The sequence below is a fragment of the Pediculus humanus genome, genomic scaffold (assembly GCF_000006295.1).
Source record: "Pediculus humanus corporis 1103172107733 genomic scaffold, whole genome shotgun sequence".
Classification (NCBI taxonomy): domain Eukaryota; kingdom Metazoa; phylum Arthropoda; class Insecta; order Psocodea; family Pediculidae; genus Pediculus; species Pediculus humanus.
In genome coordinates this window covers 403,786-417,016 of record NW_002987336.1, presented here as the reverse complement: position 1 = coordinate 417,016, position 13,231 = coordinate 403,786, and the positions used below count along the sequence as shown (strand labels likewise).

Genomic DNA, 13,231 nt, shown 5'->3' with positions numbered 1-13,231 from the left:
GACAGAGAGACAGAGACTGAGAGAAATTATAGCTCACGGTCATCGCATGTATTTAAAAAAAAAAAAAAAAAAAACTATAAAAGTCTAAAGCCACGTTAAACTATAAAACGTATTACGTATATATATTTATTACTTAAAAAAAAAAAATTAATATTAATAAATTTAAGACAAAAATTCGATTTAAATCTGGATGATTCCATTTTATTTATTTCTTATATCAAATTTTTTTTTTTTTTGATTTTTTACCGTCGTAAAAAAAATTATTATTATTATTATTTTCTTTTTCTTCTTCGTTTTTTACTATCCCCTTTCTATTCTTTTGTCCCGTTCGATCCCTTCGTGATGGGGGAAAGAAAGAAGAATAAGGGAAAAAAAAGAATGGAGAAGTTAACAAAAGATTTTCCAATTTCCATAAAAACGTCCACTTTCAACAGGTAATAGATTTTATTTTTTTATTACTTATATACTTTTTTCGAGTTCATCAGTAACAAAATGAAAATGAAAAAAAAATATATATGTGTAGTTTTTTTTCTTTTTTTCTTTCTTTCTTCTCTGCTTCTTTCCTAAATAAAAATTATTTTTATAAATATTGTGGAAAAAAGTTGAAGAGTAAGAGAGAGAGGGAGAGGGAAATAAAGAAAAACTGGAGAAAAAAATGAAGAAAAGAGTGAAAGAGAGAATTGAAGGAAAATTAGAGAAAAAAGTAAAAGAAAGAGAAACAAAAGTACAAAAAGAGACTTAGAAAAACATATCATCATTATTTTTTTAATAGAAAGAATAAGGGGAAAACAGAGAGAAAGAGAGAGAAGGAGATTGAAAGAGACTTAAAGACTTTGGAAATAAAATGTTAAATCAAAGGAATAAAGGCAATAAGTGAGGCAAAGAGAGAAAGAAAGACAGAGTGCGTATGTGTGAAAAAGAAAGAAAAAGAAACTTAAAAAAAGAAAATATAAAGACGGAGAGAAAAGAAAAGAAAGAGTGTAAAAAAGAATGACAAAAAAAAGAAACGTAGAAAAAGAGAGAAATAAAAGAGAGACAGAGAGAATGTGTGTTTATGTATGCGTACAAAAGAGAGAGGAAAAGAGATTGAAAAAGACTTAGAAAATGAAATACAGAAACAGAAAGAAAGAAAAAAAATAGTAAAGAAATAAAAAAAAAGAATGAATAAAAGAAAAACAAAAAAAAAAAGAGAGAAAAAGAGAAAGAAAGAAGTAGGAAGATGAAAAACTTTACCGACAAGTTTTTTTTTTTTTTTGTTAAATTTATTTCGCCAATAAAAATAATAGAAAATAAAAAATGAGAAAGCATTTAATATATAAATATCGCATGGCAACAGCAAAAAGGAAAACAAAAAAATAGTAAAACTTTTATTTTATTTTTTGTCAAAAAAAAAAAATTTTTCTATGGAGCATAAAAAAAAAAAAAAAAAAAAAACTAAAACTAAATTTAAAAACTAATAAAACACAACAACAACAAAAAAATATGAAACATATTAAAACTATTGTTTTACAATATCAAATATTTACCTTACCTCAGTAAAAAAAAACATGTATATATCGAACTAACTTTGTCGATATATCGTACGCATCAATTTATTCTAATTCCACTACCATCACCACCACCACCACCATCACCACCACCACCACCGCCATCACCACTCACACATACAATCTCTCTTTTATTTTCCTGGGGAAAAAAAGGTCCCTCCCCTTCTCCCCACACAAGAAAAGGACCGTCTTCTCTCCTACGATTTTACATTGTTGACTTGAAAACTTTTGGCATAACTCGCGTTTAAATTTCACTATAATTAATATTCAGAATGAATTCTTCTTAGAGAGAGAGAGAGAGAGACACGACAAAAACTCTCTGAATTACAAAACTTTTATACAAACTAAACCATCCATATTTAAATTTCAAACGGGAAGGGGGGGAGGAAAAAAAAGAGGGAAAAAAAGGAAAAGGAAGGAAAAAAGGAAGGAAGGAAACATAAAAACGTTTAATTTTAATTATCATTATTTTTTTATCAAAAAAAAAAAAAAAACAACAAAATTTTACATGTTTTTACCTGAATTGTAAAATTAACTGCCTTGCCTTGACTCTAATAAAAAAAAAATTTATTTTATCATTATTATTATTATTATTATTATTATTATTGTGTTTTTTAGCATTCATCGAAACCGGAAATGAAATTAATTAAAAAATAATTTTTTTTTTTATCTGTAAATGTTATTAATGATGACGTAAACAGTTAACAAAAAAATTTCAAATTTTTTTTTTAAATTTCCCGCCATTTTGTTTTTTTTTCGATATTTAAATTTATTTAAATTTCAAAAAAAAAAAAAAAAAACGATGAAACGAGAAAGGCGTTTAATTTAAAATTTTGATTGATGCATTTTTAAATTTTACCTTTTTTTTTTTTATTATTATTTTTTAATACTTAATCGCATTTTAAAAACGCCATTTTTATTTTTAAGGTGGAAGGGAGGGGGGCGAGGCGAGGAGCGGGGGACGGGGGAGTTAATGTAAAATTTGGTAGAAGTTGAAGGGGGAATGTTAAAGACGAATGATTTTAAAATTTTTAACGGTTTTTTTTTCTCTTCCTTTACGGTTAGTTAAACTCGTTGCATTAAATAATTAAATTTTTTTCCCCTTTTTTTTTTTTTTATTGATTTATCGATTATTATTATTATTATTATTATTATTATTATTATTATTATTATTATTATTATTATTATTATTATTATTATTATTATTATTATTATTATTATTATTATTATTATTATTATTATTATTTTAAATTCGATGTTTTCTCGAGTTTAACAAAAAAAAAAAAAAAAGAAATTTTAAATTTAAAGTTTCCGAAGAAAAAAAAAAATCAACGAAATTTTTTTTTTTTTCTTTAAGCTTAAATGAAGTGTTAAAAGAAAAGGTAAATAAAATAATAATAATAATGATGATGATGATGATGATGATAATGATAACAATAATAAAAAAAATTTTTTTTTTTTTAATAACGACGATTCATGTTTGACAAGAATAACTTTGAAAAAAAAATCAAGGAAATTAAAAAAAATTTTTTTTTTCGTCTAAAGTCACGTTTTTTTTTTTCTCGTTTTTAAATTTACTCCCTTTTAAAAATAATAATAATAATTTTGCAAACGTTTTTAATCGGATTAACAATAAAATTTAAATAAAAAAAAAATTTATAAAAATCGTTTTATGCTGCCACGTTGAATTTTTAAAAATCAACAACACCAACACAAAAATTTTTTTTTCTTGTCAGCGATGGTACGTTTTTTAATTTTTTTCCCCGTGCGGAATGATACGTATGATAATAATAATAATAATGTGTAATTGGCAGATTAGCAGTTACTGTTACAGAATATACTCTTGGCCTCGTAGAGTGGACGAAAGAGGAAATCTTGCACAAAGATCGAGGAACAAGAAAGATACTGACAAAGAAAGGTGCTTAGCATCAAAAAGCTCATGTAGATAGGTTGTACGTCAGTAGGAAAGATGGGGGAAGAGGACTACGACAAATAGAAGCGTCGGGATGGGAAAATACATAAAATCCCTTCAATTGTATCCTCCTTCTTAGCCCAAGCAGTGATAATGAAGAAAGAGATCACAAAAATAGGAGTTCTCAAAAAAGTAGAGGAAAGCAAAGAAAACAAAATGGAAGAATGGCAGCTTGTAACTTATGATGGCAAAGCCCAATCCCAAAGAAAACTTAAGAGCAAGTGGGAACAGAAAAAGCTACGTGACAGTATCTGGCATTAACAAGAAAAGCACGCATAACTGGTTAACGCGTGGCACTTTTTAAGGCACTTCTTAAGGTCCGCCATGATATGCAATCGCAGTCGGAAACAATCGATCACTTAATTTCCGGTTATCCGATATTAGCAAAACATGAATACCTAGAGAGGCACAATATAATCTGTAAATACCCCCAATGGAATAATATCTGTCGTGAATACGAAATGGATGAGCTAGCCAAGGTAAGGCACAACCACATACCAACCCAAATTATCAGGTTCTGTACGATCTACAAATCCACACCAGACAAAATAATTTATCAAGACTCGAACCACGCGTTTTTGTTCATAAAATAATTTTTAAAAAATTTTAAATCGATCGTTCGAAATTTCAAAAAAAAACAAAAAAGCGAAAAATTTTTTTTGTACATAGAGGAAAAAGAGAGAGAGAGATAGATAGAAAACAAAACAAAACAAAAATAGTTTTTTTTTTTTTTTTTTTTTTGTTTACAAAATGTTCGCGTAAAAGTTTATAAACATAAGAAAGTTTTTAAAAAAAAAACACACACATTTTTTTTTTTTTTTTTTTTACATTTGATTCAAATCGAAAATTTTTCGTATAAAATGCCGAAATTATCAGTGATATTACGTAGTTGTGGTAAAACGATTAATCTAGCTAAGACAAATTGTTATCAAGTACCTAGGAAACCGCCTTTGAACACGTTAATTTTTGAAAAATTACCCGAGCCAAGTTGCGGTGATAAGGTCACATGTGGTGTCAAAGGTCCCCCACCAACAAAACCCGTTAGAATATGCACGAAAGAAGATTTGCAAACTTTTTATTGTCCCCCACCGTGCGATTGTAAAGTCAAACCCATTCCTTTGACTTGGACGCAAAAAATAAGTGAGTTACATCTTACATAAGTATAAATCGTAATCCATTCATACCTCTTCCCCTCTCCTTCCTCCCCCGACGAAAAGTAATAATAATAATAATAATAATAATAATAATAATAATAATTTAAAAAAAAAAAAAAACGTGTTATCGCGTACCTCGCGTCGATGAATTATCACACATTAAACGTAACGGAAATTTTTTTTTTTTTAATTTAACTGGAAGTTACGATGATGATGATGATGATGATGATGATAATGATGATGATAAAACGAGTTTGATAAAAAAAGAGAGAAAAAGTAAATGTAAATGTTTTGTTTTTCCAGTTAAGACGACAATACTTATTGTGAAATCATTGATTGTCGGCGGTTTGGTTTACTACACTTGGTCTGAAGGTCTTTGGAGTGACACAGAACATTCGGCCATCTTATATGATAAATTAACAGCTCCAAAAGAAACGAAATAAAAAAAAAAATTTTTAGTCTTATTAATATTTATTATTATTATTAATATTTTTTATTATTTATTTATTATTTATTTAGTTTTTTTTTTTGATTGATTTAGGTTTTTTTTGTTTTTTTTTTTTTCTTATTCCTTTTGTGGAGTTTTTAAGAATTTTGTTCAAAATTAAAAATTTTTATATTGATTTTTTAATATAAAAATTTTCTTATTTTAAAAAAAAAAATTAATTTTTTTCTTTTGCCCTCTTTTTCTCTAAAAAAAAAATTACGTAATAATAATAATTATTATTTATTTATTTATTTATGATGATGATGATGATTACATTGACCTTATCAGTGCCGAAGTTTAGTAAACTAAACAAAAAAAAAACGTCAATGAACCAAAAAAAAAAAAAATTTTTTTTTTTTGTTTCGTGGGGGAGTCAAAACGTCGAGAATGAATGAACGTTTTATTATTATCATTATTATTATTCATTCGTTGATTTTTTTTTAAAAAAATGGCAGCTCACGGTCAAAACGGATGAGAAAATAATGATAATGATAATAATAACGATTATAATTATTCGAAAAAAAAAAAAACCTTCGGGAAATTTTTTTTTTATTTTTATTTTTTCTCTCATTCCAGTAACGCGTTTTTGCTTCCGGTTAAAAAAGAGAAAAAAAAATTCCAAAAAGCGGAAGTTTAAAAAAAAAATAAAATAAAATTATTATTAAAATTTATTTTTTTTTAAAAATGAAAATAATAATAATAGTATTAATAATAATAACATGAAGAAACGTAAAAAAAAAAACAAAAAAACAAAAAAAGAAAAAAAATTTTTTTATTAAATTTGTTTTTAAAATAAATAATTAATTTTTTTTGAGTCTTATTTTACGTAAATAAGTTACATAGATAAGTTAATAACATATTAACTAAATAATAATAATAATAATAATAATAATAATAATAATAATAATAGGGAAATAAATAAATTTATTTGCATAGAAAGAAAGAAAGAAAGAAAAATCATCATCGATTATTCGTCAGTCATTTTTTTTTTTTTTACAATTAATTATTATTATTAAAAATAAATCACATGTTATTATTATTATTATTATTACTAGTCATGCCGAATTAATTGTGGTTAATAATAAATTATTAATATATTTTTTTTTGTTTTTTTTTTGCGACGATAACAGGTTGGATAATGAAGGAATTATCAAAAGCATTTTTGGTGGGTTGCATGTGTTATTACACGTATACCCAAGGCCTTTGGGGAACTTCGTTTGATTCTTCGTGTTTTCTTGGTAAATTTATCGAAAGATGTCCTCCAGAATCCGAAGATGAATTCAACGAATATATATCAGCAACACTTATACAATTGGACGAAGACGAACCTTGTGCGCCTTTCATACCGCGTACCGATTATTTATTATATCAAGCCGGTCAAATATGGAAAAAATCTGTTCTTTTTACATTTTGGTTAATTTTAGAGGCTCCAAAAGAATTTTTAGATTACTTGCGTAGTTTACTATGGCCTCCACCGAAACCGATAATAAAATCACCCTGCGATAAATGAATGAATAAATCACTATTATTATTATTATTATCATTATTATTATTTTTTAAATTTCAAATACGTTCTATCAAATAATTCGACGATTTAAATTCCGAAATATAATTTAATTTCATTAATTATTCGTTTTTGATTATTATCATTATTTTTTAAACCGAAAAAAATTATTATTGTTATCATCGCGTTATTATCACGTGATTTATTAATAAATTAATAAATAAATAAAAAAAAATGTAATTCAAAAAAAAAAAAAAAAAAATTTTTTTTTTTAAATTTTAACCGCCATATTTATATCATCTCTTATATCACCCATTCAACCCCTATATTAACTAGAGACATCTGTCGGGAAAAATTTGATATTATTAAAAAATTTTGTAATGGCTACCGGAAGTAAACAAAAACGACCTTGAATGTCATTTAAACCGGCATTGAAAGTAAGGGTTCATTGATCTACCCTTATTTTCACACACACACACACACACACACCCTTTTTTTTTTCTTCTACGGTTTGTATATTTTTACAGTGGTTTTATTTTTATTAAAGAGTCAAAAGAAATAAAAGAAAAAATTAATTTCGGATAGAAAATGTCATGCGTGAAAAATAAATATTTTAATTTTTGCCCTTAAAAAAAAAAAAAAAAAAATTGATTTTATTGATCAGTTTTCGTTTAATTAGTCATGTGTGTGTGTGTGTGTGTGAAAGAGAGAAAGCGTAGTTCATCATTTTCATTAATATTAAAATTTATACGGTTTAAGAATTTTAAAAGTAGACAAAAAAAAAAAAATTTTTTTTCACGTTTAAAATTTACGAGTATAATTTTAAAATTCTTTAAATAGTTTATTTTACAAAAAATAAAAAAATAAAATAAATGAAAATTTTGTTAGGTTTTAAATTCTTTGACTAAATACTAAAGTCAAAAGAGTCTCGCAGGGGATAAAAAAAAAAAAAATGAAAGAAAGGAAAGAAAAGAAAATTTAAATTACAAAAAAGGAATTAAAAAATTTTAAATTACTTATAATTTCACAATTGGATGATTTTAAATTAATTATTTAAATTTCAAATTTTTCTTATTTACATAAAATTCATTATTTATTTAAAAAAAAAAAAAAAAAATGAGTGAGAGAGAGAGAGAGAGAAAAGAAAAAATGAAAAAAATTCCAAGGTTCATTTAATTAGTTTCATTTTATTTAGTGAGATGGCGCTGAGATAAAAATCTCGTAGTTTCTCCGCCGAAAGGATTCAACATGGCGAAGTGAACGGATTTATTTTGTATATACAAGTGAAGTTTTTCATTTAGTTTATTGCCGATGATCAATTTGAAATTAAATCAAGTTGTGATTTTTTTTATTAATTATATCGCGAGCTATGCGTCGGCAAATAATTATCGTTAAACTGTTTTTTTTTATATTGTTTTTTACTTCCGTGAATTTATTTAAATTTGAATAACTCCATTGGTAAACAACGTGACATGACCTGACCTACATATTTAAGAACTATACCTTCGTTTATTATTATATATATTTAATATAAATGTGAATTTATTAGTGATAGATGTTCTATTGGGAAATGGTCGATGTAAAAAACAATTAATATCTCGAAACATCTATGAGATCATGTCCAATATTAAGAAGACTATAAATCCGCATCCAACTCATGTAACTCATATCAATAAGGCTGATCCTGGGATACCTCCACCGCGATACCAACCACCACCTAGACCTCCTGGAATATTAAAACCGTATACATCTCAACCTTTTCCTACTTATTCAGGATCTGTGACGGAGAATGATAAGTTTGCTTCTGCCAAACTAAAAACTAATCATGACATTTACCCACATACTGAAGGTAATTTAGAATCAAAGCCAGCTTACATAAATCCCCCACAATATCCAGCACCACCTCCCGTTAAAACTAATTCTAAACCTTTAACTCCTACTAATATTAATCAGATTCCGCCAAAAGTTGAAGAAGTTCATTCAATAAGAGGTCATCCTGAAATGCTGAAATTTGTTAGAGTTAAACAACAAGATACAGAAGCGGCAGTTAATGCTGTTCCTACTTACCCACCAGATCAAAATCATCATTCGAATAAAGTCGATCAAAGTAACAAAAGAATACAAAATTATGTAAATGAAATAAGGGCACTGAAAGAAGCAAATCAAAGGCTTAGTGACGACAATCAAGAATTAAGAGATTTATGTTGCTTTCTTGATGATGACAGGCAAAAGGGAAGAAAATTGGCTAGGGAGTGGCAAAGATTTGGAAAATATACAGCGAGTGTTATGAGACAAGAAGTATCTGCATACCAAAACAAATTGAGACAATTGGAAAACAAACAACAAGAATTAATTAAAGACAATTTAGAGTTGAAAGAATTGTGTTTGTACTTAGACGAAGAAAGAAATGCTACAACTTCTTGCAATCATGGTTTGACAGGAAGGCCCAGTCATAGAGATGATGGTGATGGTTCTAGTTCTAGTACAAATGCAGATGAACCAGTTACTTCCCCCATATACCCCACTGGTAATGCACAAAGAAGGTCAGAAAGTACAGAAAGGTTACTCGAAGAAAGTATTCAAAGGCAGAGAAATATTTTTAACGAACAAATCATTCAATATGTGAGGCATTTGGAACAAAGAGTGAAAATGTTGGAAAAGGAAAGGCAAGTTTTAATACAAAATTTACTTCAAAGTGGATTTCGAGAAGAAGATCTTAAAGCCAGAGGAATTTGGGGACCACCAGAAGAAGTAAGAATGATTATTATTACTTTTTTACAATTACTCACCATCATGATTTTACATTAATTAAAAAAAAAATTTTCTTTTCAGGACGTTTTAAGCAGGCCGGAAGCAGTTGTGAGAGCTTTACAAGTACTCGAAGTGAGAGAACTTATAGAAAGAACCGGACATACAAATTCTGCATCTGGAATATTGACAAATGATATGCTATCCGACATTGACGAAGGTGAAAAAGCATTAGTTATGGAAATGTGCAATGTAAGAATTTTATCTTTTACATTTTTAACAATTTAACAAATGTCAAAATGTTCATTATTATTATTATTAATATTTATTCCAGGTGGTTTGGAGAAAATTAGAAGAGGGTCCTGCTGCAGCTAGGTGAATCATTATAAAATGATTGCATCTTTTAGCTGTTACACACGTCGACGAGAGTATTTTACATTATTATTATTATTATTACTACTACTATTATCATAATCATTAAATGTTAAATGATAAAAATGATTTCATAACCGGCTTTAACCAGGAGATTAAAGTCGCGTTAAAATAACAAGCATTAAAAAAAAAAAAAATGTCTTCCAAAAAAAAAAAAAAAAACGGTATTTTATATAAGAAAAAAAAAATATTTTTTTTAACTTAAGTACATTCGCATGTTTTATCATTCCCATTTATTTATCATTTAGTTACGTAGAATTTCAATTTAATTATTAATTTTTTAAAATTTTATTATTATTATTATTATTTTATTACTATCACTGTTATTTATTTATTATTTAAATTTTTTATTCGTGAAAGAAAGAAAATCATTTTAAAAAAAGTATATTTAATCCGAAAGAATATTTTTTTAAAGTTCTTGTTTTAAAATTTTTTTATTATCTTTTCAACAACAACAACTCGTTTTATAAAATGTGTGCCAAATCCGGAATAATAATAATAATAATAATAATAAACATATTAACAAAATACCAAATAAATCAATATTTAATAAAACTAGAATCGATTTTAATAAAACAAATTAATAAGCGTAATAGTTTATACTAATTGAATTAACAAAACAAGAACAAAGAAAAATAATAATAATTATTATTATTATTATAAGTATGCACATTAGGGTAAAATATCATTAATAATTATAATTCAAGTTCCTCGTATTATTATTATTATTATTATTATTTGTAATTAAACTGTAAACTTTTTTGTTGTTAAATTAAATTTAAATTTTTTATCTATACTATGTTAGTGCCTCCAATAATGGTAAAATAAAAAAGTATTCATATATATCCGCCGAATTATTTAATAAAAAAACTGTAATAATTATCATTATTAATATAACCGTAATTATAAAAAGAAATAAATAATAATAATAATAATCATTTTATATGTATTATTTTAAATGATTTATAAGTGTTACTTTGAAGGAGAGTGCCTTGTTTTATATTTTTTAATAATATTACATAAGATCTTCTTTTTTTTGTTTATGTATGATAATAATATTTAATAAAAGTTAATTAATAAACAAGAGTTTAATAATAAATTAATAATAATAAAAATAATTATTGTACAATATTTTTTTTTGTATTTATTTTTCGATGGAAAAAAATAAAAAAATCTGTTTTAAATCGGTTGAGGTAATCAATTTAAAAAGATGAGTAAGTTTTTAAAATGAACGTTTATTTAAATAATTAAATAATTATTTCGTATATTGTTTCAATTAATTAATTTATTACCAATTTTTTTAAAAAAAATAAATTATTATTATTATTATTGTAAAATTGTGAATTGATTTTAGTTTTTACTTGTTATATGATTGGAAACGGATTATTTATAAAAAAAAAAAAAACAAAAATATATACTTTTAAAATTATATATTATACATATTATTATTTTTTAAAAGAAGTTATTTATTATTGTCATAATTGTAATACATATGTTTTTATTATTATTATTTTTTTGAGAATAAAATTTTTAAATTAATTTTTCGACCGTTAATTTTTATTATATACATATTTTAAAAATTCACCGCCTTCTAGCAGTCATTGTTATTTGTATGAAATTTTTTTTTTTTAAATCAAAATGGCGTCCAAAACCGGTTGGTATATGTAAATTTTATTTTTTTGTGTGTCAATATTAAATAATTATTAGGTATTTAATTTAAATTGATTTTGTTTTTTTTTTTTTTTAAAAGAATTTAACGGTGATGAGAAAGTAAAGGTAGATACTACGAATCCACCAGTTTCAGAAGAAACATTAAATGTTATTAACGCTGAAAAAGAGGAAACTGAAATTGGTGATTCAAACGCTTCATCTAAAAAAACGCGAGTAGATTTGCAATCATTACCAATTAGACAATATTTGGATCAAACAGTCGTACCCATTTTATTGCAAGCTTTATCAACACTTTCTAAAGAAAGGTAATGTGAATATTTTAATTAAAATGTGCTTACACGTTAAACATTATTGAAATAAATTTCTTTTTTTTTTTTTTTCATAATGTTTTTCAGGCCACCTGACCCAGTATCATTTTTAGCAGCTTATCTTTTAAAAAATAAAGCTCAATATGAAACCAATTCGAATCCTCCACCGAAAACTGGACAGTAAATTAGGTGACATAATTATTATTTTTACTATATAAACATTTCAGAATGTTAGCTCTATAAATTGTGAGTTTTATTATTTGATAACACTTGAACAATTCATTGCTTCAATGCAATTATTATTAAAAATTAAAACCTTAATTTACTATACGTAATATTAGGATTTTAATTTCCTATTCATATTAACAGTAAATTTATATTTATAAAAACTTTTTTGTCTTTTTTTTTTTTTTTTTATTTTATTTTATTTTTTCCAATTTTGCAAATGTCAACATCTCGTAATCACCTAATGTGAAAAACATTATGCAAAAAAAAAACAAATTTCACCCTTGAAAAACGAAAAAAAACTTTCGATAATTTATTAAATAAAGGAATTAAATGAATAATGTTTTATAATAAATTTTAATTAAAAAAATCATTTATTAAGCTTAACTAAGCATTACTACTACAATTCCTATATTTATTATTATTATTATTATTTAAGTATATATGTACTAATTATCAAAAAATTAAATAAAAAAATTTCTACAATTTGTTTTTTTTTTCTTTCTTTTTTTCTTTAGTTTATTATTATTATTTTTTTTCTATTGTAATTTTTTTTTATCGTTTGATATAAATCATCATTATTATTATTATTTATAAGTTCTAATGCTTTTAGTGGACATATTTAGTAACTGTTTAGTATATTTTTTCTAGTATGACTATAAATCGAATTGTGTTTAATCAATAATTTTGATTTTGAAAACAAAACTTAGTCGAGGATATGATGGAAAAACAATACAAACTCTTTTTTTTTAGTTTCTTCTTTTAGTTTTTGACATGTTTTTAGTATTAAATCATTTTTTTTTACTATTTAAAAATATTAAACATACATATTATTATTATTTTTATTACAAAAACTAAATTAAATCAATACTCGAATTGATATCATTTCATTATTTACTTATCAAGAATGATTGTTTGAGTGTAAATGAAATAAATTGATTCATTATTCATTTAATTAAATATTTAAAATGATTTTAAAAAAATTTTCTATTGAAATTTAATAATTCAATTATTAATTTATATAAAATTTCTCAGGGAACTGAAACCGGAAATGAAATTAAAAAAATAAAAATAATAAGAATGATGGTAGCTGGGATGATGGGAATTCATAAGGAAAAACTTCTTCTGTGTGACTCTCGCAAATTTTTAGGTTAGTTAAAATAGTTTTCATATTAAATTAAAT

General features: G+C 24.8%; 4 protein-coding genes across 4 annotated transcripts; all 4 read left to right on the top strand.

The window, feature by feature from the left end:
• Positions 1-4,379: 4,379 nt before the first annotated feature.
• On the top strand, positions 4,380-5,116 carry Phum_PHUM324120 (uncharacterized protein; the record flags this gene model as incomplete). Its single annotated transcript, XM_002427466.1, has 2 exons — positions 4,380-4,659; positions 4,977-5,116. 2 exons carry the CDS (start codon positions 4,380-4,382, stop codon positions 5,114-5,116), a joined length of 420 nt encoding a protein of 139 aa, XP_002427511.1.
• Positions 5,117-6,298: 1,182 nt separating this feature from the next.
• Positions 6,299-6,670, top strand: Phum_PHUM324110 (uncharacterized protein; the record flags this gene model as incomplete). The annotated part of the gene is made up of 2 exons (XM_002427465.1): positions 6,299-6,536; positions 6,585-6,670. 2 exons carry the CDS (start codon positions 6,299-6,301, stop codon positions 6,668-6,670), a joined length of 324 nt encoding a protein of 107 aa, XP_002427510.1.
• A 1,611-nt stretch (positions 6,671-8,281) lies between these two features.
• Positions 8,282-9,791, top strand: Phum_PHUM324100 (uncharacterized protein; the record flags this gene model as incomplete). Its single annotated transcript, XM_002427464.1, has 3 exons — positions 8,282-9,415; positions 9,497-9,664; positions 9,747-9,791. The coding sequence occupies 3 exons, from the start codon at positions 8,282-8,284 to the stop codon at positions 9,789-9,791; spliced, it is 1,347 nt and encodes a 448-aa protein (XP_002427509.1).
• Positions 9,792-11,482: 1,691 nt separating this feature from the next.
• Phum_PHUM324090 (histone H1-I-1, putative) lies at positions 11,483-12,007 on the top strand (the record flags this gene model as incomplete). Its single annotated transcript, XM_002427463.1, has 3 exons — positions 11,483-11,498; positions 11,595-11,820; positions 11,911-12,007. 3 exons carry the CDS (start codon positions 11,483-11,485, stop codon positions 12,005-12,007), a joined length of 339 nt encoding a protein of 112 aa, XP_002427508.1.
• Positions 12,008-13,231: the final 1,224 nt, after the last annotated feature.